Source organism: Anthonomus grandis, chromosome 8, assembly GCF_022605725.1.
Source record: "Anthonomus grandis grandis chromosome 8, icAntGran1.3, whole genome shotgun sequence".
Classification (NCBI taxonomy): domain Eukaryota; kingdom Metazoa; phylum Arthropoda; class Insecta; order Coleoptera; family Curculionidae; genus Anthonomus; species Anthonomus grandis.
This window is the reverse complement of record NC_065553.1, coordinates 5,522,194-5,550,014: the sequence shown is the minus strand read 5'-3', so window position 1 is coordinate 5,550,014 and position 27,821 is coordinate 5,522,194. Positions and strand designations below refer to the sequence as shown.

At 32.5% G+C, this 27,821-nt stretch overlaps 1 protein-coding gene across 1 annotated transcript; it reads right to left on the bottom strand.

The window, feature by feature from the left end:
* Window positions 1-1,850: 1,850 nt before the first annotated feature.
* LOC126739119 (DNA replication licensing factor Mcm3) lies at window positions 1,851-27,821 on the bottom strand. Its single transcript, XM_050444647.1, has 9 exons — window positions 27,623-27,821; window positions 27,245-27,566; window positions 27,059-27,189; window positions 22,172-22,845; window positions 21,880-22,045; window positions 14,638-15,087; window positions 11,427-11,675; window positions 2,169-2,368; window positions 1,851-2,108 (listed from the first exon to the last, which is right to left on the bottom strand). The coding sequence occupies exons 1-9, from the start codon at window positions 27,689-27,691 to the stop codon at window positions 1,910-1,912; spliced, it is 2,460 nt and encodes an 819-aa protein (XP_050300604.1). The 5' UTR covers window positions 27,692-27,821; the 3' UTR covers window positions 1,851-1,909.

Genomic DNA, 27,821 nt, shown 5'->3' with positions numbered 1-27,821 from the left:
AGAAGACGATCCGACTGGTTTTTATCCTGCTGTGAATGCATTTTTGAGTAATGCTGAAACGCATGCCCATAGTTCCACAGCTCTAATGTCTGGACTCTACACTTCATTTAAATATAAAGGTGCCCTTCCGAAACGTAAAACACATATTTTACGTAAGGGTAAAAAATATTCAGTCCAACCAACATCCGAGTCCCGAAGGAAATCTGCAATGACGGACGTAGAAACTTAACAGCAGGAAGAAAAGTAGAAACTTTGGGCAAAAAAAAAATAAAGCCCCTCATGCTCTTCAGAAATGTGTTGCGAGCAATATCGGTTTAGGTGGAAATAAATTTAAAAAATAATATAAAATATCGCAGCTAAAATATCGCAGTAAAAATTCCTATATTACAATGTCTTGCCTTGTCTACATAGTCTGTATTATTTAGTTCAACTTATGTAAGGCTTAAAATATGTTTATGTAGAAAACTAAAGATCTAAGTTAATACTTTTTATAGATATGTAACTCAATCTTTTTAGCATATATTAGGTGTATTATAAAATATATTCCTGCGCAAAACTTGAAGTTTTATGTAAAACACAGTTTATAAAAAACTTTAAAACGTACCTAGTATGCATAAAATAAGTAACAAATTCGTTATTGAATAATCCAAATATATTCCATATTTGCCTTATAAGTTACACTGTATTATATATTTTAATGCTAAAAGATGCGTAATTAAAAATTATTATATACGTATTCGTGGAAGTTTCCGAAATATTTTTGAATTACGAGCTAATAAATTTTCGTTCGTTAAGTAAAATGCCAACGTGCTGGTTCCGCGTGTATTTATTGCCTACGCTAAAACGAATCAAGCCGAACGAGCTTAGCGTTGGCAGAATATGAAAATGCTGCCCGTACACCATTTGTCATAGGTTTTGCACATAATTTATTAATAGACACTATCCGTGAGAGGTTAGTGAGTATGACTGAATAACTTTGAGTGTTCACTAAATTTACAATATTTGTTAGTTTATGGTTAATAGCATGTTATACGGCACACACGATTTGTTAAGATCGTACAAAGTAATATTCACAAACTCTCTACTCTAAAATTATTTACAAATATAAGAGACCATAGCGATTAAGTCAGAGGCAACACTCTTTCGTGTTTGCTTGTCTCTCTATCTCGTACGATGGGACTTTGACACTATCTCTCGTGCATGTCTGCTTTATCTCTCTCTAATGCGACATGACCCTGACTCTCGCCTGTATGTATCTCTGTCTCTCGTGTGGCGTGACCTTCACTGGAATTTAACCAACCTTCGACGTGACATTGATTTTGACCCTGGCGTGCATGCCTATCTCGTACGGCTCGACGTGAATTTTTCTGTGACCTGGACTCTCTCTTGTACATACATGTCTGTCCCTGGTAGAACATGACCTTCACTCTTTCTCTCGTGCGACGTGACCGTCACTCTTTTATTCTCTAGATATGTCGAGTATTTGAAACTCTCTCGTGAGACGTGACCTCAAGACGACTATCTAGTTATTTATTTTACTTAACAAGGAAATAACTTACTTTAATTTTTTGTTGTACATAGTTTCAAGTTTTCTAGTGGGTGTGATATGGAACCTGGATGATATGGAATGTGATATGACTGTTTTAAAAAAAAATCGGCTTCAAAAAGTCAAACCGCGTGTTGCATGCCTTGTGTGCAACCTATTCACCTTAAATTACCCGAACATAAAAAGTTTTCTAGTTATCAATCAACAAGCAACGGAAAATAACTTTTTCATGTAAATATGCAATAAAAGTTTTACATGTTCAGTTAAAGGAAACGAGTTAAATATTGAATAAAAGTACGTAAACTAAGTTAAAAACACACTTTATGTAAAAAAAATATTGAATTCTTACAAATGAAATTAAAATTAAATCAAGAACACTATGCCGTCCGCCATCATAACTTGATTATCGTCTGACATCTTTTCTATGGCTGCCGAGATTTCTCCTTGAGAATACGGACTGGAGTTGTCCTTGTTTACGAAGTCCTTTATCCGGGTAAGACTTAGGGCTTGAGTGCGGTTCTCTTGAAAAGCTTTGCATAACGAAGTCTTAAATGTCGAGAGCCTAAAACAATTGATACCATGTTTACCAAATAAACCCATGGTTTAACTTGACATAAGTCACCTATCTTGACTAATTTCCTTCGGAGACTCATCGACCTCCATACTTTCTTGGGACGCATGCCCGTTTAGGCTCGATGGAAGTTCCGTTGCCAATTCTTCCTCTTCTGCAGCGGTTTCGTTTAATTCGCCTCTTCTACTGGATCTGGTGGAACCCTGAGTCGAGACCAGCTCTCCTTCTGAATCCTCTCCGATTTCAGATCTCTATAAAAGATTTGAGTAAAAGCTTTTGCACAACAAGGGCATAAGTTTATTACAATATTAAAAGAATTATAAGAGGTTACGACGATTAGGGTGAGGGCTAGTGATGGCTTCACAAAAGAGTTTAAAATTGACTTGAGTTGTATTACCGGGTGAATCATTAAGCCCATCGCTCTTTAACCTTTTTATCTCTCCTTTTTTGAGTCGGAGGGTGAGCGGCATTAGTGTTGACGCATATGTTACAGGTAAAGTTAGAATAACGGTTAAACTTAGGTTTACCCGAATAAACTGCACAATACCCAGAAAACATGGGTAAAGTCCGAAATAATATTGAAATTACACATATTTCGGATTTTACCCGGGTAAACTGCGTTCTATCCGCTTTTGTGTGGGTAAAGTTGGATGTAGGAATTATTATTGCATCATCTTTCACCACGTTTAGTTCAGTTCTAAAATGGCAACCGAAGAGAGTGGACGTGCGCGTTTAGCACAGCGTTTTTATGAAGTTTTTAACGAGTTGGTGTCTACGAAAGTGCAAATAGTTTTTATTTTAATAATGAACAATACCAAGAAATGTTAGAATCAGTCAAGTTGGCAAAAAACTCTAAAACTAAGACTACGCTACAATATAGGTTTGAAATATGTTCTGTTGAAAAGCTTATTGCTCGTGTATCGTCAGGTGAATATAGCATTAAATATTACGTTACAAACGACGAAATGTTTGACATTTTGCGTGATGCACATTTAGCTATAGGACATGGCGGTAAGCACCGTATGGAAAGCAAATTAAAAAAAAAGTACAAGAATATAACTCAAGATGTTATTAAGTTATATCTGCGCTTGTGTGAAGGGTGCCGAAAGAAACTGAAATCTGCCAAAAAAGGACTTGTGGTTAAACCAATGGTTTTTTCGGAGATGAACAGCCGTTGTCAAGTGGATCTAATTGACATGCAATCCCATCCGGATAGAGAATACAAATTTATTATGGTGTATCAGGACCACTTAACTAAGTTTGTTCAAATACGTCCAATAACGTCGAAAAGGGCTGAGGAAGTAAAGTCTGCCCAACCAATCTGTAGCTAAGCGGTATCGGTGCGGGGAACGTGGTTGTAGACTAGACCCGCCTCATTTCATTCATGAAATGGCCAGTGACGTGCGAAATTTTATAAACCAATTACACAGATTTGATTGTATTAAATATTAAAAAATATGGTTTGGTTTTAATTTTAAAATAGGTATTTGTAGGTAAGATATTAATTTGGAAATTAAGGTCTTCTACAATATTTTATTTGTAAATATGTAATAAAAAAATGACAGACAAGATTAGAGAAGTTTGAGATAAAAGTAAAGTAAAGAAAACACAAAATTTGTAATACACCTACTTAGTTTATTCACTTAAAATAAGAGTGCCGTACTCGATGCCTGGATATCGCGAGGGAAAGAGCACGGCAGATAATCCGAATTATGCTGTTTAAACATTGAATTTACTACATAATATGTATAATTTAAATTATTATTTAAATAAGTATAATCAATTTGTACCTGTTGAAGATATATTGCTAACCACTCCAGTAACAGTCTCACTCTGCCAGCATTTTTTAAACGTTAGGTCATTGTCTATCCAAGTTTCATCTAAATAGACAATATTGCGACCTTCGGCTCGGTGTTTTTTTATTTCTCTTAGGTATTTATACCTTAAAGATGTTATTTTTGGAATATTTTCTTCTTCTGGCAATTTTTGCAACAGCTTTCTGCTAGTAGGCACAACTTTAAACCCATATAAATTCGATTTATTAGGTGTTTAACTATTTGAAAATTAAAGTTGTCGTCTTGTTCCACCTTCGTCATTCGCGGTCTTTTTTTGCCGGGACTAGAAAGCATTTTTTTGGGGTTCGTCCGCATTCTTTCTTCATCTTCTTTGTGAATTTTTTTCACCATTGAAATGCTTACGCCAGTATATTGAGATACTCTTTCAAGTTTGCGCTTTACTGGTAAATTAACGAAGTTATTAGTAGCTTCTTCATTGTAAACCCTAAGAATTTGTACAAGAAGTATATAATCCTGATATTCGATTTTTTTTAGTCGTCGTTCCAATTCATATTACTTATATTTATAGACATTTTATATTCAAAATGGCCAACATTAACTTTAAATCTTTTTGTTTGTAAAGCAATCGAGCTTGGTTTTATTTCATTGAATATGATTTTTATTTATTACAACATTAGGTACATAATTTTTGAAATTTAGTGTCGCATAAATTATGGTTTTATTTTAATGTTTTTTTTTCATAACTGTGCTTAGGCTTTATAATTCTCTTATTATCATTTTACTTACCTATGAACATTCGCAATCACTTCCCTTGCCTGGCTATGAATTGTCTTTCTATGAATAAAGTTATTCATTTTAACGTAAATAACACAAAAACTGTTAAAAATTATGAACTTTAACAACAAAGAAACAAATAACACAAAACAACAACAAAACAGCAACAATAATAATAGCAAATAAACTAAACTATGATACACTACTCAAAAGTCATAGGTCATAAATTAAGTAGGTACCTAAAAATACAACAATAAAAACAGTTTAATAGCTCAAAAGTATTAACATACGCCGCCGCCACTGAATCCACAAGGAATCGATATTATTCAGAAAATTACACAAAACCTGATAGGATGCGATTCAATAAGATAGAGAAAGACAGAGCGCTGCATAAAAATAATAAATTATTGGCCGCGATGTCATCAACCAATCACCTGTCCCCAAACAGCGAGATGCTTCCGCGAAAGCACGACGTTGCCGGCTTTGTAAGTTTTATTAGGAATTTCGGATAAATGTTAGTCAATATTGGATTTTATAATATGCAAAACATTAGCAAATAGAACTAAAAAATATGGTTTAAACTGCATTACATTATTTATTATCTTTTTTACGATTAAATAGCTTAATTTTACCATTATATTTACTTTTTATTCAATACTATTTCATTTTTGCAGTAAGACGTGACAACGCTTCAAAATTTCGCCCGCATTCTTTTCGTAGACACAGATCCGACGGTCAAACTATAGCTAAGAGCCTGGTAGACATATTTTGTATTTTCGGCGCCCCATCTATACTACATCGGACAACGGCCGGGAGTTCGCCAACCATGTCATTGAAGAGTTATGTACGATGCGGAGTGGCCTTAAAATAGTCCATGGGAAACCGCGTCACAGTCAGTCACAAGGCAGCGTGGAAAGAGCAAATCAAGATATACAGAACATGCTTATGACGTGGATGGACGATGAAAACTGCACGCGATGGTCAGAAGATCTAAGATTTGTTCAGTTAATGAAAAATAGGGCATACCATGATGAGATAAAACAAGCTCCTTATGCCGCCATGTTTGGGCATGATATTAAAGTCGGCCTATCCACATCAGCTTTTCCAAAAGAACCTATTGAAAATCTACGAACCGAAGAAGAGCTCGAAAAAGTGATAAGGGAATTTGGTTTAGGTGAACAGCCTCAACAAGAAATAAATATAAACCAGTCTATGGATAGTGACCCAGAACCACACAATTTGCAAGAAGATATTACTGAAGGTGGCAATATGGAAAATGGCAACAATAATTATCGAGAAAACGCTAGTAATACAGAAACTTCAGAAAATCAGAGCAAGTGTGTAGAGTGTGACAATTTAAATACATAAGGTGTGAACTTTGCTTGTACCAAAGGAATATACAGTCAAACAGACTAAACGCAAAAAGAAATTTAGAAAATCAAGCAAAGAAGATGAAAGCTTTATCTAATTCAAAGTTTCCCCCATGTTCTGGTGGAGATACAGTGAGAGTAAAAATTCCAGACGTTGATCGAGGAAGGGGTGATTTTAGAAACATTCTCATGACAGTTATCGAGAAAACTGACGACGATTTGTGTAAGCTAGCGAACAAGAGAGGAACTATCGAAGAAATGTTTTCCAGGAACCAATTTTCTGTGTTCAGTGAGAAGCTTATTGAGATGGAAAGTGTATCACCGGAAAAGAAAAATTTAAGACAACTTGCAAACGAACAGTCACTTTTAGGAGGTCAAGGTTATAAACGATGCAAATGTAAAACTAAATGCATGACCAAATGTAAATGTAAAGCTATTGGAAATCTTTGTAACTCGAAATGTCACAGCAGCTTGTCTTGTTTGAACAAATAGATTATATTATCTTTTACTTTGTTAGGATACAGTTTTAGGCCGTCGTCCCACCAAAGATACACGACAGCGACGACACATCGCCGCGATGTCGCCAGCGTGTATCTTTCGTGTCCAACCCATGTTTTAAAATTATTTTGTTTCCACCAACGCTCCGCCGAAGACACATCCAAAAGCGTGTCGCCGTCGTGTTGCCGGGAGACTGGACGTGTCAGTTGCGAAGCAACATTCAAGCTGTGTGTCTTGGCGTTTTTTTTTTCATTTATCAAAGTGTTGTTTTTTTTGTTTATTATGGCACAACAAAATGCTGAACTAGATTTTAATTCAAAATTAGTAGATGCTGTAGAAAAACATGCTTGTTTATATAATTATAAGCTATTAGAATATTCGCGAAAAGATTTGACTGAAAAAGCTTGGGCAGCAGTAGCCAAGGAAGTAAACAGCGCAGGTAATTCAGGCTTTCACGATAAAAGAAACAAAAGTTATATATTTATACACAGCCCAATTTTTTTTTTAAGAAAAGTTTTTTTGCAGGCTGCCCTGTATAAGCAATTTTTGTATCAAAAAATCCGCAATAAAAATAAAAATCGGGCATTTTTTCGATTTAAAAAAATTATAGATCCCAAATTTTAATTTTTGGATTGTTCTTTTTATCGTGACAGCACTGTATTTTGTAAAAAATTAAAATTACAAAGGTTCTAAACATTAATGGTATATTTCCATTGCCAAGGTAGAGGTACTTGTAGAAAGTACTGAGATAAATATTCTCTTAAGTTTTGTGCATTCGACCTCTCAGATAAAGTAATTAATTCTTGGTTATTGGCAAACATATCAGCTGGTCTGTCATTAATATCTTCTTCCCCTTCATCATCTGCATCATACTCTGTATAGGGTCTTCCTTCTTTTTTACGAATATAGTTATGAAGAATGCAAACTGAACGAACGATACGATTTACAGATTTCACTGTTTTACAACGAATCGCAGTTGATAACACCTGAAATTTTGCAGTCATCATGCCAAATGAACATTCAACAGATTTGCGACCCCTACTTAATCGGTAATTAAATATTCGATTTTTGTTATTTAGCCGTCTTTTCGGATATGGTCTCATAAGATATATCTGAAGCGGAAATGCTTCGTCAGCAACAAAGTAATGCGGAAAATTTTGACCAGTTTCATCAAGAGGCAGGGGCTTGGGTTCTGGCAAATCCAATAATTCTTGTTGTAGCCACCGACCCATTCGCGATGCTTTAAAAATTCCACCATCACTATTTCTTCCAGCATAACCAGTTTCGATCATAATAAAATTCCCATCAGCATCAGCAGAGTGAAACGATTTATAATTAAAATTTTCAGAGCCAGTTTTAGGCATTTTTTGTATTCTTATATGTTTTCCATCGATTGACCCCAGGCAGTTAGGCAGGTTCCATAATTTATCGTATCTATCGGCTATGATTTTCCATTGATCTTGATTGGAAATTGGCATATATTGGTTATGGAGACATTCCCAAATAGCATCTGTTGTTTCAAAGATAATTTTTGCTATGGTGCTTTGTCCTGTTGTAAAATAAAAGTGTAGTGAATTAAACGTACATCCCGAGGCAAGATATCTGAAAAAAAAACAAAGAAAAAACCCAGGTTATGTGATAGGTACAATAAAACAAAAAAAAAAGTATTTAAAAAAATAACATAAATAATTATATGTTACATAATTTTTATTTTCTTGCAGTAAGCACCTGTAAACAAAAATGGAAAAATGTACGATCAGCGTTTGTGAGGAATTTAAAATCACCTCCCAGTGGATCATCGGCTAAATCTAAAAAGCCATACTATTTAAATGAGAGTATGCAATTTATAGTGCCATTTGTAAAGACGAATGCTCCGGACTCTGATTCACAAGGGAATATACCATCACCAGTTGCCAGAGATTCGGAAAATCTCGAAAGTGAAAATGAATCTGAATCCGAAAATACGGAGATCCAAAATGAAATTGCAGTGGAAGATACTGAACCTGATATGACGAAACAAATAGAACCACAGCTTAGAACAAAGGGCACTAAAAAAACAGCTATAAATAAAGCTAAAAAACGGAAATCAGAGGCACTTGATCCCGATAAAGCATTTGTAGAGTTTTGTGAAAGTCGTAAAAACAGAGATGAAACCAAGGACCCAAATAAAATGTTTTTATTAAGTTTACTACCAGAAGTAAACCAGATGAACCCTCAACAAACCAGACGATTTAAAAGAGACGTATTGGGTCTTATTGATAACATTTTAGATAATACGTCTTCAGGTACAACATCCAATGCTAATCATGGACAATCGGGTACATTCTACACTAGTACAGGGCCATCCACATCATCATCTCTTCACAACTACAGTATAAATTCCTGGATGCACGGACGTACTGACAATGAATGGTATAGCAGAAGCACAAGCGTCACACCTTTAGCTTCCCCTACCGGTATCCAGGTCGAAAATCGGTGGCCAAACCACACTAGCACAACACATTCGCAAGAGTTCCAGAATCCAACCGGAAATCGAGTTTAAAAAAAGTGGCTTTAATTAAATTTCAACACATTTACGTGTTTTACCAAATTAAATACTTTAACTTTGTATTAACCGTAATAAAAAGATTAAAGTTTGGTCTATATTATTATTTATATTTTCTTTAACAGCTCTTATCGTTGATCGTTGATGAATAATTAGAAATGGCATGTTTCCCCATTAAATAAGTACGTTATAGTGCCAAAAAAATTTGCAAAAAAAAATTTTTAAATCTTTTTACCCCATACCTATTTGTTTTTCTTTAAATTACATTATTATAAGAACATACATTTATAAAAAAAAATAGCAGAAAATTTGTTTGGCACTAAAACGTAATGGATCAACTGCACGTTAAAAATCATGTTATTAACTTACCTTAGCGTAATTAACAGCCGTTCTTCAACACTCACACTTTTTCGATAATTTGTATCTTTTTTTTGAATGTAAGGTCTAACTTTTTCGACCAATTCTAAAAAGAGCTCCTTTGACATTCGGTAAAAAGATTTAAATTTTAATGGATGTCTGTGCAGCTCCTTAGCAGCAACAAACATTCTTTTTTTTTATTTTTCTCAATAAAAGGATGCACCCACCATTTTCTTTTTTTTTGCCTTTTTATTTTTTTTTCTATTCCGCAAATACCAATACATTGCAACTACATCCTTGTCTTCACTCGATGACATTTTGAACTAAACTGAACAACTAAACGTAGGAAACACGAAACGCGTATCTTTGGTGGAGCAACTGCATGTCGTCTGAATGTGTCCAGGCGAAATCGTATCGCCTTCGCGTCGCTGTCGCGTATCTTTGGTGGGACGACGGCCTTAGTGTAACCTTTGATTTGTAAAATCTGTTTTTTTAATTAAATAAATTTCTCCAAATATTTATGGCATTATTTTTTAACATTAACCACGCCAAGGCGGATAGAACGCGGTTTACCCGGGTAAAGCCCGAAACGTGTACAATTTTATTAATATTTTGGACTTTACCCATGTTTTCTGGGTATTGTGCAGTTTATCCGGGTAAACCTAAGTTTAACCGTTATTCTAACTTTACCCGTAACACATACACTAGTACCCTACTGCTTTTATATGCTGATGACCCGGTTCCGCTCAGTGATGCGCAAGTTGATCTTCAGCGGAAACTTGACATTCTTAACGATTACGCAATTCAAAACCAGCTTAAAATAGAAAGAAGTCGTCCATATTCTCAAAGAGACCTTACCTCGAATACAAGAAAATAATAAAAGAGTAAAAAGAAACTATCGAGATTCGAACCTACAACCTCACAGCAAAACTCTTAAGGTTTGCTGCGTTGACCTAGCCACACCGTTCATACGATAGCTTGAAAAGAAAGGACTAGATGATGTTATTAAAAATGAGTCCTGGCTTAAAATTGAACACGTCGTTAACGCAAGTCAAAACTGGACTCTTCTTCGCTCTTGTAATCTCTAGCTTCTCTAGAAGATCCACCTTTTTGCCCTTCTGGCAGTCATGAACCACTGCCACATTATTGGGGCTGAAATACCTATATTTTAATTTGACTCTCAGGTTATCCTTTATAGAGTTTTCTTCTTTTCATTACCAGTGTAGAGATGACGTAGAAATACTTATAATAGACTAAGTAGGAAACTGAAAATGTTGGTCACACCAAATAATCTTAGAGCGACGGTAAATTTTGAAGAACAGGAGGGGCTGGGTAAGAACTGCTTTTTTTTTCATAAACGCTTTCTTAACCTCACTAATGTATCTTTCACCAAAGAAGAAGAAAATATCCTTAACCTTAACTTAAAATTTAATTTTACCCAAAATATAAATAAAAATGTTAAAGAAATCCTAGCAGTGGAGGCTGAGAATATAATTCAATCTAGCAATAATCATAGTTAGAGCCAGAATTATAAATTTTCTTAGTTCAGAAGGGATATATAGAACACCTATTGAATAAAAATATTTTGTATAATATTACAGCCGATAATTGGAAAACCACCAAATAACATGTTTTAAAAGTAAAAAATTCTTACGCGTTTATAAATATCAATATGTATTTAACCCTTAATAATAAGTTTAGATAATGATAGTGACAGTGAAACACAATTAAATTTAGAGCAAGGTAGAATAAGTTATTAAGCAGTGTTTGAATTTATAAGAGATAGTTGTATTTACTATTCTATATTATGCTCCTATTTAAAAACGTTGGACTTTGCACAATGGGGCTTAATGGTCTCCTTAATTGATTTATAGTAGTAGGAATCAACGGTATATCTTTGAACTATGCCGTAACTTTATCATGTTTTAGAGCATACTAACTGGAATATTTCATTTACTGCACGACTTACCGCTCTCCTGGTTTTCTTAGGCCTCTGCTGTTTCTCCTGGTCATCATCCTCGCTCTCCTCCGATTGGCTCTCCCTCCTCCTCTTTTTCTTGTCACCCTTCTCCAACACCTTTTTAAAGTAAGCGTATTGGATCAGCTCGATGGCCGCATGCGCGTCTTCCGCGTTGACGGTACGCGACATGCGCGCCTTTGCATGCGCAGTCGACAGACGGATCATTGTTTCGAGGCTACGAGCAGTTACCGGTTGGGTCTTGGGAAAATAAATAAAGGTGTCAATTAAAAAAACATTTAGGCTATTATAATCTTCGTAAAAATACTGTATTATTTGTTTATGTAAAATTAATTAATTTATGTAGAATCAAACACCATATTAAATAGGAAGTACCTCCGGGAACTGAATTATTGAAAAACTGTTAGGAAGATGAATATTAGAATATTCTTTGATGTCTTTTTCAAGTCCAAAAGAGAACTATACTTATTTACTTTCTAAAAGAAAAATACATAAATTGAAAAACACAGTCAGAAAAAAGGGTAATCAAAAAGTCATAAATAAATAAATCAAAAAAATTAATAATTTCTTACATCAAAAGTCCACGTTCATTCACCATTACACATATTGTACATAGAAGGAAAATTTATGTACACAAGTATTAAAATTAATTAATAAAGAGTGATATTTGTTGTGGTGAAGATGGTGTTACTTCGGAAATTCTGAAAAAAAAACTACCCGAGTATATACGACCATTAAAACATATAAGAAATTGTTTGTTTAGCTCAGGAATATACCCAAACATTTTAAAACAAGCTGTTATTATTCCTTTGCATAGGCATGGTGATAGTAGAATGCTATATAATTATAGGTCAATAGCACTTGTAAGTATACTTAGTAAACTGATAGAAAAATGTGTCAAGCTTAAGCTTAATATGTTTTTAAGTAAGTTCAACTTAATATCAAAAGCAATTCAAATACCGAGAATGCACTATGTATGGTGACCGTACAAAAAGTAACGACTGAAGATGTAAAGAGTGATTACGCTAATTTAAAATATGGTGTGCCCCAGGGTAGGATTTAATGTTTATGTAAATAGTGTTTTCTTTTTTATTTTGGAGGAAGGAAGTATTTATGGTTTTGCTGTTGTAGTAGTAAGCGAAAGTACATGGGAATACTATAGCTTCAGAAAATGTGAAATACTGTAATTTGCATTCTTTGAATGAGGATAAAACTAAAACTACGGAAAGAAAGTATCGCAGGTTTAGGACTTAGGACAAAGCAGGATTTCAGCAGCAGACGCCGATGGGTATATTTATGAGCTGTTTTGTTTTGTCCCTTAAATTTTGATGTTTTTGTTAAAAAGAAAAAGAAAATTTTATAACGTAGATGTCCAGCGCAACACTTCATAATGCTTGCTTATTTCATTACTCGACATTTTATAAACAGAAATGTCCCTGAAGATGGCCTAAATGAAGTCCGAAATATCGGCAATTCTTCTGAAATAAAATCAGTTTTATTTGAAGTCCTAAACCAGCGATACTTTCTTTCCATTCCACACTAGGTACGTTAAACTTTATTAATGGCTAATTTAGAACTTTTACTTTGACTCAATGTACTATCCCGGATGTCCAGAGTATTATGCTACACAAAACAAACTGTATTATAGAAACAAATAACTGTAAATGTGAAAAAAACAATTAAAAAGAAAGAAAGTGTTAAATATTTAGGAATTCTTATTGATGGAAATTTGACGTATAAAAACTTTGTAATTTATGTCAGAAAAAAAAATAAGAAAATTAATTTTTAAGTTTTATGAACTAAGAAATATTCTGGACATTACTATATTAAGAATGGTATATATTTCATTGGTGGAATCTAGTTGGTGTAGTTGTATGGGGAAATGCTCGAAAAAATGTTATGAATGCTTTATGTGTAGCTCAAAAATATATCCTGAAAATCATGTTTTTTAAAAATAGAAGGTATCCAACAGAATTATTATTTAAAGAAACTAACATACTATCCACAGAACATTTATATGTAAAAGCAGTCTTAAGATTCATGATCAAAATTACTTATTGTAAACATGAATTACCTCGGAGTGAGCGGGAAAATATTTTGATATCATCTGTAGCAACATCATGTATCATCCGTTTAAAATCTTATCATAGAATTGTGAAATGGGTAAAATCCATTGCTAACAATTCATTTGATGTCATTATCTGAATATGGGTATAATCTTATTTTTAAATTTTTGGGTATCTTATTTAGCTTAATAGCTTAGTATTATAGTTTTAGAAAAGTGACTTGACATTTAATGTCCATTATTTTCCAACTGTATTAATCATAATGTATACTTTTGATGTTCTATGTTATAGAGTTTGTTCAATACATTGAAATTGAAATTAAAAATAAACAGCTAAAAACGTGGATCGTTGAAATGATTTACGTATAATTTAAAATTAATCAAACAGGTATATAGTCTGTTAATTTACTTAAATTTTATATTATTTATATTGTTCTCTCTATACAACCGATATATAATTTTCTTATAGAGTCATGTTGAAATGGTCTTGATACCGGGGCATATAATTAATTGATCACCTATTTTGTTAGGTGATACGTCACTATTTCAATAGATATACTTATACGCTCTTTGTTGAAAAGAAAAATAAAATTATTGAAAAGAAAAAAATTCGTTATATTTAATTCAATTTAAAAAAAAATTATTATAAACTAATTAACCATCTTAAAAATTTAAATACTTAAAAAGAAATATTGCGAATATAAACATTTACATAATTTAGTGTAATGATATTTATAAAACTTATTTGTAACATTATCAATGCACTCAAAACTAGGTCAAATTTATTCTTTTCTGTCCTACTAAAATTGTCACTTTGTTTTAATAACTTACAGTATAATAAAACAATATCCCACAAATCCTTCTATAAAATGCCTCGAACTCTTCGTTACTTATTTCCGTTAATTTAGACTTTTTTCTTGGGCCCATAATTAAATATACTACCGATAATATTCACGGTTTGTTTACTACTAAGCAATAATTGAATACTGAAGTGCGTATACTGACAAGGCAAAATCGGATGTTTATCAACAATCGTCCAGTGTTGTTTTGTAAATAACTTTTTTAAACAAGTTTAAATATTAGCACTTACATTCACCACGAGATTAAAAACTTATTACACGCAAAAAAACATCTTACCCTAGCAACATCATTATCCATAACATCTTCCGACCGAAGCCTCGAGTACTCCTCGGCAATAATCTCCGACGCTTCATCAGTGAGCTGCGGCTTCAAAATCTTCACGAAATGAATGTATTTCCTCATAAACTCGACACTGAGAATCTTATCAGACTTTTTTCTACTGTTTCCATGTAATAATGCGTCGTATTTCTCATAAGTGGGCACTATTTTCAGATCGTCCTCGTCCGGGTTGCTCGTGCTAAAAATGTCAACTGTGGAACCCATAGGTAGGACCTCACCGTCTTGTTCCAGCGGGTTCCTGTACATATGCATTCTAACTACGTGATCCGATATTTCCAGATCCGTATTTTCGTCGATCGTGTCTAACATGACGAATAGCAAGTCGAAACGTGAGAGTAGGGAGTCTTGCAGACCGATGTTTTCCATTGGAGTTTTGTATTGGTCGTACTATTCGAGATTAATTAAAATGAATATAAAATGTTAAATAAATTAATATTATATATTTATTTTTAAGTGTCCACCAATCTGTTGTGGATCAGATATTATTATTTTTTTTATATTTATATTTATGTTTCCAAAAGATATGTTTAAGCTATGAATGGTTTTTTTAGGGATAAATTTGATTGTTCCCCAGTAATTAAAATGTTGAAAGATATTTTTGTTTCTTTTAAGCTTTCCTCATAGACCACTAACGACTGACAAGGAACAAACTTCCAACATTTCTATGTTCACCCAATTTAAATAAATTATTTAAATTTACCTACTTTATGGGGAACAATAATCAAAATATAAAAAGTGGCGGAGTAAGAATAAGTAAAAGAATGGAGGCAGATAATTTGAACATTAGTTGTGACTTAAGTAAAGTTTTATTTCATTTATTTCGACTATGCAATTATTAACTTAGCTTAGAGTAGCGGCGTTCATTTGACTATGTACTAAAAAAATACACCCCTATTGAACCAATAATCTAGCAAGTATCTTAGCATCTAGATTAGATACGCCAACTTTTGAAATCACTTGCCAAAGAGTGAATTAATTTTCTTTTCTAGGAGAGTTTGTTAAAGTTGGTCAAAAGACACAATTTTCAACTCAAAGCGGCAAAAATCTGATGATTTCTTAAAAATGTGAACCGCTGTGTTTGAGTTTGGTTTTGAAATTTATCGGGTTTATTCAGGGTTACATTAAAAATAAATTGTTAAGAAATTCAAAAATTTGTAAGCACAGTACTAAAAACATCAATAGGGGGTGTCGGTTTTCTACGAATGCCTGTAATTTTAAAAGTATTCAAAATAGATTTTTTTTAAATCCCTGGTCTATTGCCCGTTTTCGGCTTATCGTTGATTCTTGGAACACCCTGTATAGGAGTGTTTATTATATTTAACAATACAAATCAATCAAACCAGATGTATTCAGAGCAATTTTTATTTTAAAAGCTTAGCAGAGCGCTTTCGGCGTATGAGCCATCATCAGTGCTAACTGAAATGAGTTGGGTGTTAAATGCGTAAAGACACTAGAGTCGAAGGTGAACGAATGGAATGTACTCACTTGTCAGTTAAGCCCAGAAGTTTACCATAGTAGGAACACATTCGATATTATTAAAATTACACGTAACATTTAGACACACTTAAGACTATACAGAACACCAAACAGGACGAACAGTATTTAAAAAGGGGAGAACGTTGGTCTCCTTTGTGTTTTGTTTACATTTATTGTGGTTTCTTAGATGGCGGGAAAAAATGTGTGTCAAATTAGGTTAGACTACAGTTAACTTTACTTTAAAATTAATATTTATATTATGCGAACCTATCAGAGTGGTAGTAGCGACAGATCGGTCTAGATGTCATTGTCGTAAATGATGTGCGGTAGTGCGAGTTGGGTATAAATTGGTGGCACAAATTAGACTACAAGAGTTAATTGTTGTTCGGATGAGGAAGTTGTTATCCTTTAAGGATGTAAAGCGAACTTTTAAATTAGAAAGTTGCCAATGCTTATAAAATATTTTAATTGTGGAGTCTTCTATGTATTGGAACGTAAGGTCTGTTAAGGTTCACTTGTATATTTAAACAAGAGGGATTTTTTATGAGCTCGTTGGTGATATAAATGACTTCAAGAAAATCTAGTCGGTTATAGTTCTTAGAGGTTACCTGTTGGAGAATTTTAGAATTAGACTTTGGACTGAAATTATGGTTGTTAGATTTTATATGTTCACCAAATGCAGATGAGGGTCTACTTAAGTGCTCGGCTATGCGTGTTTTTCGCTAGTTCGTCCAACATATGAACAATCACAAGAATCACACTGCAATCTGTAAATACCACTCTTTGATAATGTGTCAAGTTTATCCTTGGTATTGATCAAAATCGAACCCAAGTTGTTTCAAGAAATTTGTAATTCTGATTGGTGTTTAATGAAGCTATTGTTGATTTTCTTATTTAGATGAGAATTAATGAATGGTAGAGATATGAATTTACTATCTTTTTTAACATCAGGAAAAATCTGTTTTTTAATTTTTGTTAATTTTATTTTTCTGATTAAAATATTAATTAGTTTGGGGTCATAGTTATTATTATAAGCAATTTGTTTAAGAACATTTATTTCGTTTTGAAAATTAGAAGGAGATAGAGGAATGCTTAAAAGACGGTGAATGTAACAATTAAAGGCAGCCATTTTGTGTTGGTGAGGGTGATTGGAAACATTTGAAATTATGTGGTCTGTTTGAGTGGGTTTCCGGTGTATTGAAAATTCTAAACTATTTGATTGTTTATGTATGGTTAAGTCTAAAAAATTCAAATTATTATTTGTTTCAATTTCTAGTGTGAAAGAAATCTTAGGATGTATTTGGTTTAGCTTGTTTAAGAGTAACTGAGCTCCTACTGTGTCACAATTCAAGAAACAGAGACAATCGTCAACATATCTGTACCAATTGAAAATTTCTTTATTGTTATCAGTCATTATAAAATTTGATTCCATGTGATCCATAAAGACCTCCGCCAAAAATGGAGATAAGCAACTGCCCTTAGCCAGGCCATCTGGCTGTTGATAAAACGTATTATTAAAAAGGAAAAAATCTTGAGAAGGGCAGTGGTTAAGTAATGTTATTAGGGAAATAATGCTATTTATTTTGTCCTTCAAGATATTTTTAATTATATTCACACTTCCAGATTTAGGCACTGTAGTGAAAAGATTAGTTACATCAAAAGAAACCAATAGATAATTATTAGCCACTTCCCTCTTCTATTATATTTAAAGCAAAATATCCAAAAAATTTTAATACCAAGCCATTCATAGTCATCTCACTAGAGGTAGGCAAAACCTGCTTGTGTAAAGACTGAACAAGATTTTGAGCTATTTTATTTTACAATGTCTTATCTATACCATTATTTAGCATTAAAAACTTTTCATTAACGAAAGCTATCTGCAGATATGTTTTTTTGATATTTTTCAAAAAAATCACCACCCTATGATGTGTATTTTATGTTCCGTTTTATTTTGTATTGTTTCATGGTAAATTGTATACAATTTGCTATTATATCATGGTATAAATAAAAGATGGATTGGAGCAGGGAAAAAAAATGTGTTGCGGTTTTTATGAATCTAGTAAAGGCCTTCGACACTGTAAATAAGTAATTCTAAGTTACTTCATGTTCTTGAAAGATATCGAATTAGGGGTGTAGTGTTGGGGCTCTTTACAAACTATCTACAAGAAAGAAAGCAAATGGTAAAAATTAGAGATTCCCTGAGTGGCATGGCACTATCTTACGCGGATGACACAGTTCTTGTATTTATGGATATTACTTGGACTCTTGTAAGAACGAAACTCATAAATGGCTTGAGGAAGGTAAAGATGTGGTTAAACAAGTATAAATTGTCCCTAAATATCTTAAAAACTGTTTATCTCGCCTTTTCTCTAACAGATGCAAATCGGCCAAATTTTAAGGAAATAGTTATTGATGAACAACAAAACTGTATTATAAAAGAAGTAGAAAACACTAAACATCTAGGTATAATAATAGACAAAAAATTAAAATGGACACCACACATTCAAAACTTAACATCTAAACTCAAAAGCTTAATTCATAAATTTTTCCTTATTAGAAATATATTGGATAATCGTACACGGAATTATTGGATCATTTGTGGAATCTCTGATATGCTATGGTATAGTGACCTGGGGTGGACTCTACAATAATGCTCTTGAATCCTTAAAAACTGTTCAAAATTATATTATCAAAATAATCTATAAAAAAGACAGATTGTACCCCACCTCGCTCTTGTATGATACCAAAATACTTAATATCAGATCCTTATATCTATACTCCAGTTGTGTATTCTGGTATAAACTTAAAGATAAAAACTACATAAGTCACCAACATCACCGAACATAAACTAGAATAGAAGGATCACTCTAAGCGCCGCCCAAAATGTTGCCTTTCTCACTCGCTTTCTGATGCTACTCTTTTTTGCTGCCCGGTGGCGAATTTAGGTCTCATTCGGCCCGTCGATGTTTATTCGTGTCCGCGTACAGGCTTACTTATCGCATAAAACTTTTGGTGGTTAGTATACAGGGGCGTCTTCAATATTAGAACTATAATAGCGTTGTGCGGAAATATTGGACTTTAAAAATTATATAATTTACTGCTGTGTTTAATGCATATTATTTAGTTTATGATTAAATAATAGAGTACTGTTGCATAAAAATAAATATTTTTTTCATTGCTTCTTAAAACTCGAGCTATGAAATATTAAATATATGGTGTCATATATTTTATTATGACACCATAACTCTTCTATATTTGAAGTGTCGGCCGCCTTTTTTTATTGGAAAGACTATCCGACTCAATACAGTGAATAGTAAAAACAATACGAGGTCTCAACTCAGAGCTAATCACAATTCTTTTGTTGATACAGGCTGAAATATCACTAAACACTGTGTTCAAGATAAGAATAAACATCATGGGAATCTCTGTAATGGCAAATAATACCAGGTTATATAAATGGAGGAAAGTCTATATACAATTTTTTTAAATAAAAATGGATGAGTTCACAGAAAAAAATACACGCTTTTCTTCAGTATTTCTTAAATATCTCGGAAAATTAAGATCCTACAAAAAAATCTAATAAACAAAAGTTGGTTTAAAAATAAAAGATTGGCTTTATAGGCTCTATAAAGCCAATATGGCTCTATAGGCGCCGAGATACAACTGTGTGAACATAACCCCTTTTTTTAGATAACAAATTATAATGACGTAAAATAATAACTTGAAATAATTTTAAAAAATCACGTTTTTTAGACAAATATCTAGCACGTTTTTTCAAGTATGTACTATCAAAAACTTTAAAAATAAACTTGATTGTAAGTCATTAGCATAAAAATTAAAAAAGTTAGGAACAAAACAAAAATAGTTGCAGTTTTAAAAAAAAATTTCATAAAAAATTATGTATTTATTTCAAAAATTAAAGCGTAGCCTTCTACAATGGACTATATATAGGTACCAATAATATGTTTAAAAAGTATTAGCGATTTAGAGTACATATTTTTTTTAAATCGTGATTTTAATCTAAAAAAATGCAAAATTTTTGGTAATATTCTGTTATTAGTGGTGGTTTTTAATAGTGAAAGCTATCCGATTTATTATTAGTTGCATTGCAATCATTTGAAAGATATAAATTTTAGCCACTTATACTGTCTAACCATACTTAAAACTGCATTTTTTTCGTCATTAAGGGTGATTTTTAAGGGTTTAAGTTTAAAAATATTGATGTGTACTATAATCCCCAATGCAAAACTATATTTATTTTGCATATTTATATGAATTCTAGGTTGTAAAACACCTATTTTCGTTTTATTTTAACTTTAGTGGTTTGTTCTTTCATCAATTTCATTAATTAGTATAGGCATTTAATAAGTTTTTTTTATTTAACTGCCTTTTTATACTTCACTGTTACCGAGTTCCATATGCTGAGTGTTGTTATCACATTATTATGTAAATTTTATTAAATATTTAAAAAATGGGTAGATTAACGAAGTTATTATTAACTAAGTGTATGTAATATTAGGTAGGTAGTTTTTTGGTCAGTTGAGAAAAGAGCGTGAAAGGAACGTAAAGCTAAGATTCGGTTGTGTACATTCTAATAAACTTAATTTTAAAGCTATCTACCAAGTGTTTTTCTTACAGTTATTTGTTCAAAAGAGATACTTAATAATATTCTTTAAGTGCCTTTCAAATTGCCTTTAATTTCAAAAAATTCCATATATTACACGCCGCCCGCCACGATGTACGAAAATATTCCTTATTAAAAATGTTTCAAACACCCCCCGTATCGTAAAGGATTGCCGCCGAAACTAAATAATAATTTAAGACCGCGTAAAAAAAGTCAGCATTGTTTAAAAGTCCCTACTTCAAACGGCCGCAAGAGAGTGAACCTACTGTCTTGTTCTTTATACTGTGCCAACATGAAACCAGACAACTAACTGAAAGACATCTTAATGTACCATTTCGCAGATTCGATGGAAGCCAAAGATGTAATTCTGTAATACGACCAAAAATTTTCAATAAGTTACCACGGACAATTCGGGAGATTACAAATAAGCAAAAATTTTCAGAACTTTGTAAAAGATTTATCTATGAAAATTATGATGCCTTACTTGACCTTCTATAAATAACTATTAACGTTTTCCTCTTCTAAAATTTTTAATATTTGTGTCTTATAGTTGTTTTACCTGTATTTTAAATGCACTACCCTCAGGTTTATGTAAATTAGTGGTATGGGGCCGCTAGTAAATATAATTATGTTGTATAGTAATATAATTAATTTTAAGTTATACACATACAGGTGCTTGCACCTAGGTGTACTTTATTGTATTGGTACTACAGATTAATTTTGTTTACATCTATCCTGTATTAAGCATGTATTTCTTATGTTGAATAAATTATATATTATATTATGTTATAAAGTAGATTACTATTTGATTTGATGTATGTAAACAAAAATGATGGATTAATATTGAAAAACACTTGCAATTTAAAATTCTATAGGTAATGCTGAAATAAGATACAAAATAATTCATAACTGAATTAAAAAAATATGCATTTATAGTAGAGTCTTGAGTTTAAAATTTATAGTCTATTATAAATGATCCTGAGAGTAGAAAACATAAACATAGTAGTAATATGTAAAAATAATTAAAGAAATAAAAAGAAAAGAATAAACGAAAATATAATAATAAAAGTTTTTTTTACCTTTCCGTATACAGGATTGGCCGCGGCCAAAACCGAACATCTGGCATTCAAGCTGGCGTGAATACCTGCTTTGGCTAATGTTACCCGGCCTTGTTCCATCACCTCGTGAATTGCTGTCCTGTCTATGTCACTCATTTTGTCGAATTCATCGATACATACCACACCCCTAAATAAAAGAGGAATTTCTGAGGTCAATTTTTATGATTTTTTATTGTTACAAATAATTATTATTCAGGGGATTAAACTCTATGGTTCCTGCTCCAATTGGCAAATAGGAAAAAGTCAGTCTTACCTATCAGCTAATACCATAGCTCCAGCCTCTAACCTTCTTTCTCCAGTTTCCTGATCTGTGGTGACAGCAGCAGTCAAACCAACTCCGGAAGAGCCTCTTCCGGTTGTGGGAATGGCTCTGGGAGCCGTATGCAAAACATATCTTAACAGTTGAGATTTAGCCACACTAGGATCGCCAATAAGAAGTACATTTATGTCACCTCTGAGGCGAGTGCCATTTGGCAAAACTTTTTCTACTCCACCCAGTAGAAGACAAAGTATGGCCCTTTTAACATACTCATGTCCATGTATGGAAGGCGCAAGAGATTTGGCCAATAAATTAAATATATTTTTGTTATTTCTGGCCAGTTGTTTGCATCTCTGTACATCCTCCCTTGAAATTGAAGGACTCGATTCTTTGCTAAGCTGTTTGATATTGTTTGCTATAACGATGGTTCGGAACACCCCATTGGTGAATGCTCCCTGATGGTTAGGTAGGCATCTAAAGTTCCCAACCACCTGCACTCTATCACCAGGCTTACAGGCATCTACCAAATCATTATCGCAAATAATATCCACCACGCGGGGTAATTGACCTGCGGGAGCTTTTTCTGGCATTTCTTGGATGGTTATTGTTTGGTGGTCCTTATACTTGCAAAGACCAAATTCTGTTTCTAGTGTGTTGCCATCTTCATCCTAAAAAGTACAATAGAGTGTATAATAAATTTTCATTCACAAATTTCGTTCTCCTTCGAAATTATCATTTATATTAATATCAATTATATCACATAAAAAAACAGTTTTTTTTAACTTATATTTGTGGCATATTACAGGCTTCAAATTATACAAGCATTTTCCATTATCATTTGATCACAGGATTGGCAACATCGCCTGTGTATGTCGGACTTTTTACAAGTTTGTCTCTTCTTAAAACCGTTTTTTTCCAAAGAAATAATTCTTTTAATTGGATTTGTGTTATTACAACATCACCCACAGGATTATTATAGGATTTGTAAGTGCAATTGACAGTTGTTTTATTACAACTTGGGTATTTGAAAAAATATGAACACCTTAAGTGAGAATGTTATAAAACGACAACTCAATTAAACAGGCGTTCAACAAATTGTGATATTTTGAGGGATTCTGAAGGTATGGGTGAAATTAAATCTATTTTTAAATATGTGCAGTCTGAAATTAGGGAAATGAGAAAAGCCATAGATTTTCTGAATGAGAAATTTGGAGGCAAAAGGAGAAGAGGGAAAATTAAGGACAACGTTTTATTAAAGCAGAAGATAGAACAATTCGAATTAGCACTAAATATGCCGTTATAAAGTACTATGCCAGAATTTTTGGAATCAATATTGGGGTTTTTTTCTCATTTTTTCTCTCGTTTTTTGTTCTATATTTTTCTCAAAAATAATATTTTTTTACTACAATGGAAATTAAGCATCAAGTTTTTCAATTATTCTTTTGCAAAACTTTATGTATTAAAATATTCCAATCTTAAATAGGACTGAAATTGGAGAATAGGGTGTTAAAAACAAGAGAGGACAAAAAGCTCGAGCCCATAAAACGCCACAAGACCTAATAAGAAGATACAAAAATCGCAGTCATTATTCTAAAAGAAACCAACAAACAAAATTGACAAAAACACGAAGTCACAGTCTCAAAACATATAAATAATTACAGGCCATTTATCGTCATTTATAATATATTGTGAAACCGTGACTGTTTTCTCTGTTTTCATCAATTTTCTAATACAATACAAATGTAATACAATATGACAAGAATGAAAGGACACATTGAAAGGTTTCCGTTCGTCGAAAGCCTTACACATGAAAATCCACTAAATGCCTCTATTTACATCCTAATCTTAGTATTAAGACAATGTTTGATTTACTTATGGAAGAATTCAGAAAAAATAAATTGCTGGGAGTAAGTCTAATTACCCATAGAAGAATATTTTTCACCCAATATAATCAGTCATTTTTTAAACCAAAAAACAACAAATGTTCTACTTGCAATGAATATGAACATGCTATGGATAAAGAAAAGTCAGAATCACTTAAGAAGGAATCATGAGTCAAAACCAAAGAAAAAAATGAAGATAAAAAGAAGACAACTGGTGATAAAACTTTTAAATCTAAACATATGCTAAAGTGTGCTCCAAATTCTGACATCACAAGTTATTTTATTATACTCGCCATATTGTATTCATTTGTATTGTATTCCTCAACTTAGCTTGTATCCAATAATAATTCAATTCATTAAATTGAAAGAACTCATTCATCATCTTAAAGAGACCTACCTGACTCATCTCAGACCTTATAAACTAGATGACCTAAGTTGAACTAACTACAAGACTTGGAGTTTTTATTTTTTCTCTCATTTTAAGTCATAGTTACACAGTCATAAGTTATTATAGTGTTAGAATCCGAATTATGTAGTTATATTCTCCTTGATGCAAGCATCTGTGTGGGAAGAAATAAATAAAAGAGTATAATTTTTATTTTTTTGTTCAACTTACTTTAAAGATTTTAACAGGAGTTTATTCTAAATAATTTTTAACATACCAACAGTGAGGTAATAAAATATTTAATATGATAAAGGCAACTACAACATTAGTATAATTTTAACAATTTATGAATCTGCTCCACCAAACAAGCCATCAATTTTGTTCAATAACAATCTGTTATTGAATAAAAATGTATGGAAAGTGGACATTCCTATATGGAGGTGGACTCGATGAACAGCTCAATTGAGTCAGCTAAACATCATATTCAATGTGCATGAATATGAGAATCTATTTAAAATGGCAAAGATTGGTAGACAGCATGGTATATTCCCTTATAAAACACAAATACAATACAAGTTTCTAGATTTGAAGAAATTGATTTAACTTACTATAAATAACAAAAATGAACACCAAAGGTTAAATACTGTTAAAAGTGAAATATTTTAAATATGATAAGCAGTTCCCAAATACACTTTACTATAAGTATGGCTTTGGCAATGATTAATATTGAATTCACCAGATGAACTTCACATCACAATATTAAAGAAAGAAGCTTTGAAGACACAATTATTCTGCCATTATGATCTGACAAAAAATGATCTTCTTGAGCTTTGCTACAAAAACATTATTTCTGCAACACTACTTGAGTAACATGAACTGAAACAAATTTATTTTTAATAGTTTTAAGGATTTTGAATTAAAATAAGTACAAGTATATTATTTTATAAAAAAAATTAATTGTAAAATATGTTAATTAAGTCAACTCTTACATGAAATATACATTAAGTCAGTATATTGTTTACCAATGACTTCTAATAAAATAAATAAAACAATAATATTTAAAATTCCAAGCTATGTTTATATAAAATAAAGTAAAAACCTTTCAAGTACATAATACACTGGGTCATTTACGTACAAACAGAGCTAGGCTCCATCCACGAAATTCTACTTACAAATATTAAGAGTTTATCTTATCTAACATGTGTAAAGAGAAAATCAGTAGCATCCTGTATAAATGCGATTGTTACTTTCCAGTTTATTACATAGGATGTTTAGTCCAATATTATTTGTAGATTTTGTCTGTCTGATTGTAAATAATCTTTTTATACATATCAGTAATGTACTTTTTATTACAATGAGAAGCAATTTAGAAGAAGACTTTTGTTAAATTTTAGGTTATTAGGTTATTTATACATATACATGTTTTGCAACTATAGTCAAAGTCAAAGTCAAAAATAGCTTTATTGTTACATAACATCATCTGTTGTTAACAAAGCATTATATAAAATCTTAAAGATAGTTGACAACATAATCTTTTACAAAAATATAAAAATTTTAACAATTCTTACATACATAGAATATAGAACACACCCAAAGAAAGGGTAGTAAGAATTCACATTACGCTGCGCAAAATTCTTCACTGTCAAAAGATTGTATTTAAAAACTCGTCTACAGAATAAAATGCTTTAGCAAGCAAGAGTTTCTTTATATTTTTCCTAAAACATTTTTCACAATTTATTAGCCTTATATAAAGGGGTAGGTGGTTAAAAAGCCTTCTGCCCCCATATACAAAAGAGGACTTAATCTGCTCACTTTTTGGGATAGGTAGAGGTAAAGAGAAGGTTGTTCGGAGATTGTAACCCGAGGAGGAGGGGCCAAGTTGATGGCGAAATTTTTTGTGGATAAGACAAACAGTCTCTAAAATAAAAAGGCATGGCAATGTCAGGACAGAGTGTTTTAAAAACAATGGCCTACAGGGGCTACGAAAGGGAGCTGCACACATATAGCGTATGGCTCTTTTTTGCAAAATTAATAGATAGCTGAACAAATACTGAGAGCACACACCTCAAAACACAATACCGTATCTCAGATAAGACTCTATAAGAGCATGGTAGGCAATTTTGGCCACATCACGTCCCAGAGAATGTGTTATTACTCTAATAGCATAACAGTTGGATGATAACTTCCCTAATAAAGAGGAGATATGATTTTCAAATTTTAATTGCTTATCAATCGTCAGGCCCAAAAATTTGCATGTTTCAGAAGGACTTATTGTTTCATTTTGCAAAGTGACAGTTCCAAGGTTACATTTAAAAGTTAAAATATTAGTTTTAGAAATATTAAAAGTTAATCTATTAGATTCACACCATGACTTTACAAGAATTAAATCTTCATCAACAATATTCCTTAATCTCTTGGTGTCAGTGTCATGCCAAAGTAATGTTGTATCATCCGCAAAGATAGTAAATTTGCCCCTAATTGGAATTTGAGAGATATCATTGACATATAGCAGGATATATACAAGATTGTACAAGTACAAAATTTCCAAAGGGACACATAGTTTAAACTTGAAGAAGCATAAATAATAACACTAATAATTCTTTTAATACTGACCTTTGTCGGATATGCAGCTGAGGTTGGCACTGCTTCCAAAGATGTTAAATCTGTATATTTCCTTTCCATGAATTTTTTAGTGGCTGGACAGTAATGTACACTCCTTACAAGCTTAGGATATACCAATGAACCTATAAGTCAAAATTACAAATGTGCTTTTTGAATAGATAAGTACAAGCGGCATACATTTGCTAACAATCCCTTCTACACAAATCAAGCTTCCAAGATATCCAGAAGTCAGTGTCCTAGGTGTTACATGTTTGTTACCAAAACTACCTTCAAATGCAATAAAGAACTCTTCATTCTCCTTGGCGTATTCATAATTAATTTGATAAATGATGTCTTTTAGGGCTCTCTGAAAAGCGAGTTGTTCTTCAAAGGCATTATTCAGCAAGGCCAATGCTCTTGAAGCATTTTTTCGCCTCAAATCATTTATGTTGACAACTAAGCGCTGGCTTTTTTCCGTTATCATATTCCTGATCATCTGGCTGTATTTGCCTTGATCTTCCTAAGGAAATTTTGCAAGTTACATTGAATAAAACAGTAAAAATGCTGGGTACTTACTTCATCATCCAAAAAAACCAGATACTGGCTTTGCGCCTCGCGTAATTCTTGCTCGTTTGAGTTAGCCATAATTTGATTTTTTTTTAACGATTTATTGAGTTCTTAAGGTAAATTAGTTGAATTAATACGTTAAACTCTCAAAACCAAAAGTTGTTTTGGGTAATTTTATTTACATGTATTTTGGCGCTAAAATATGACA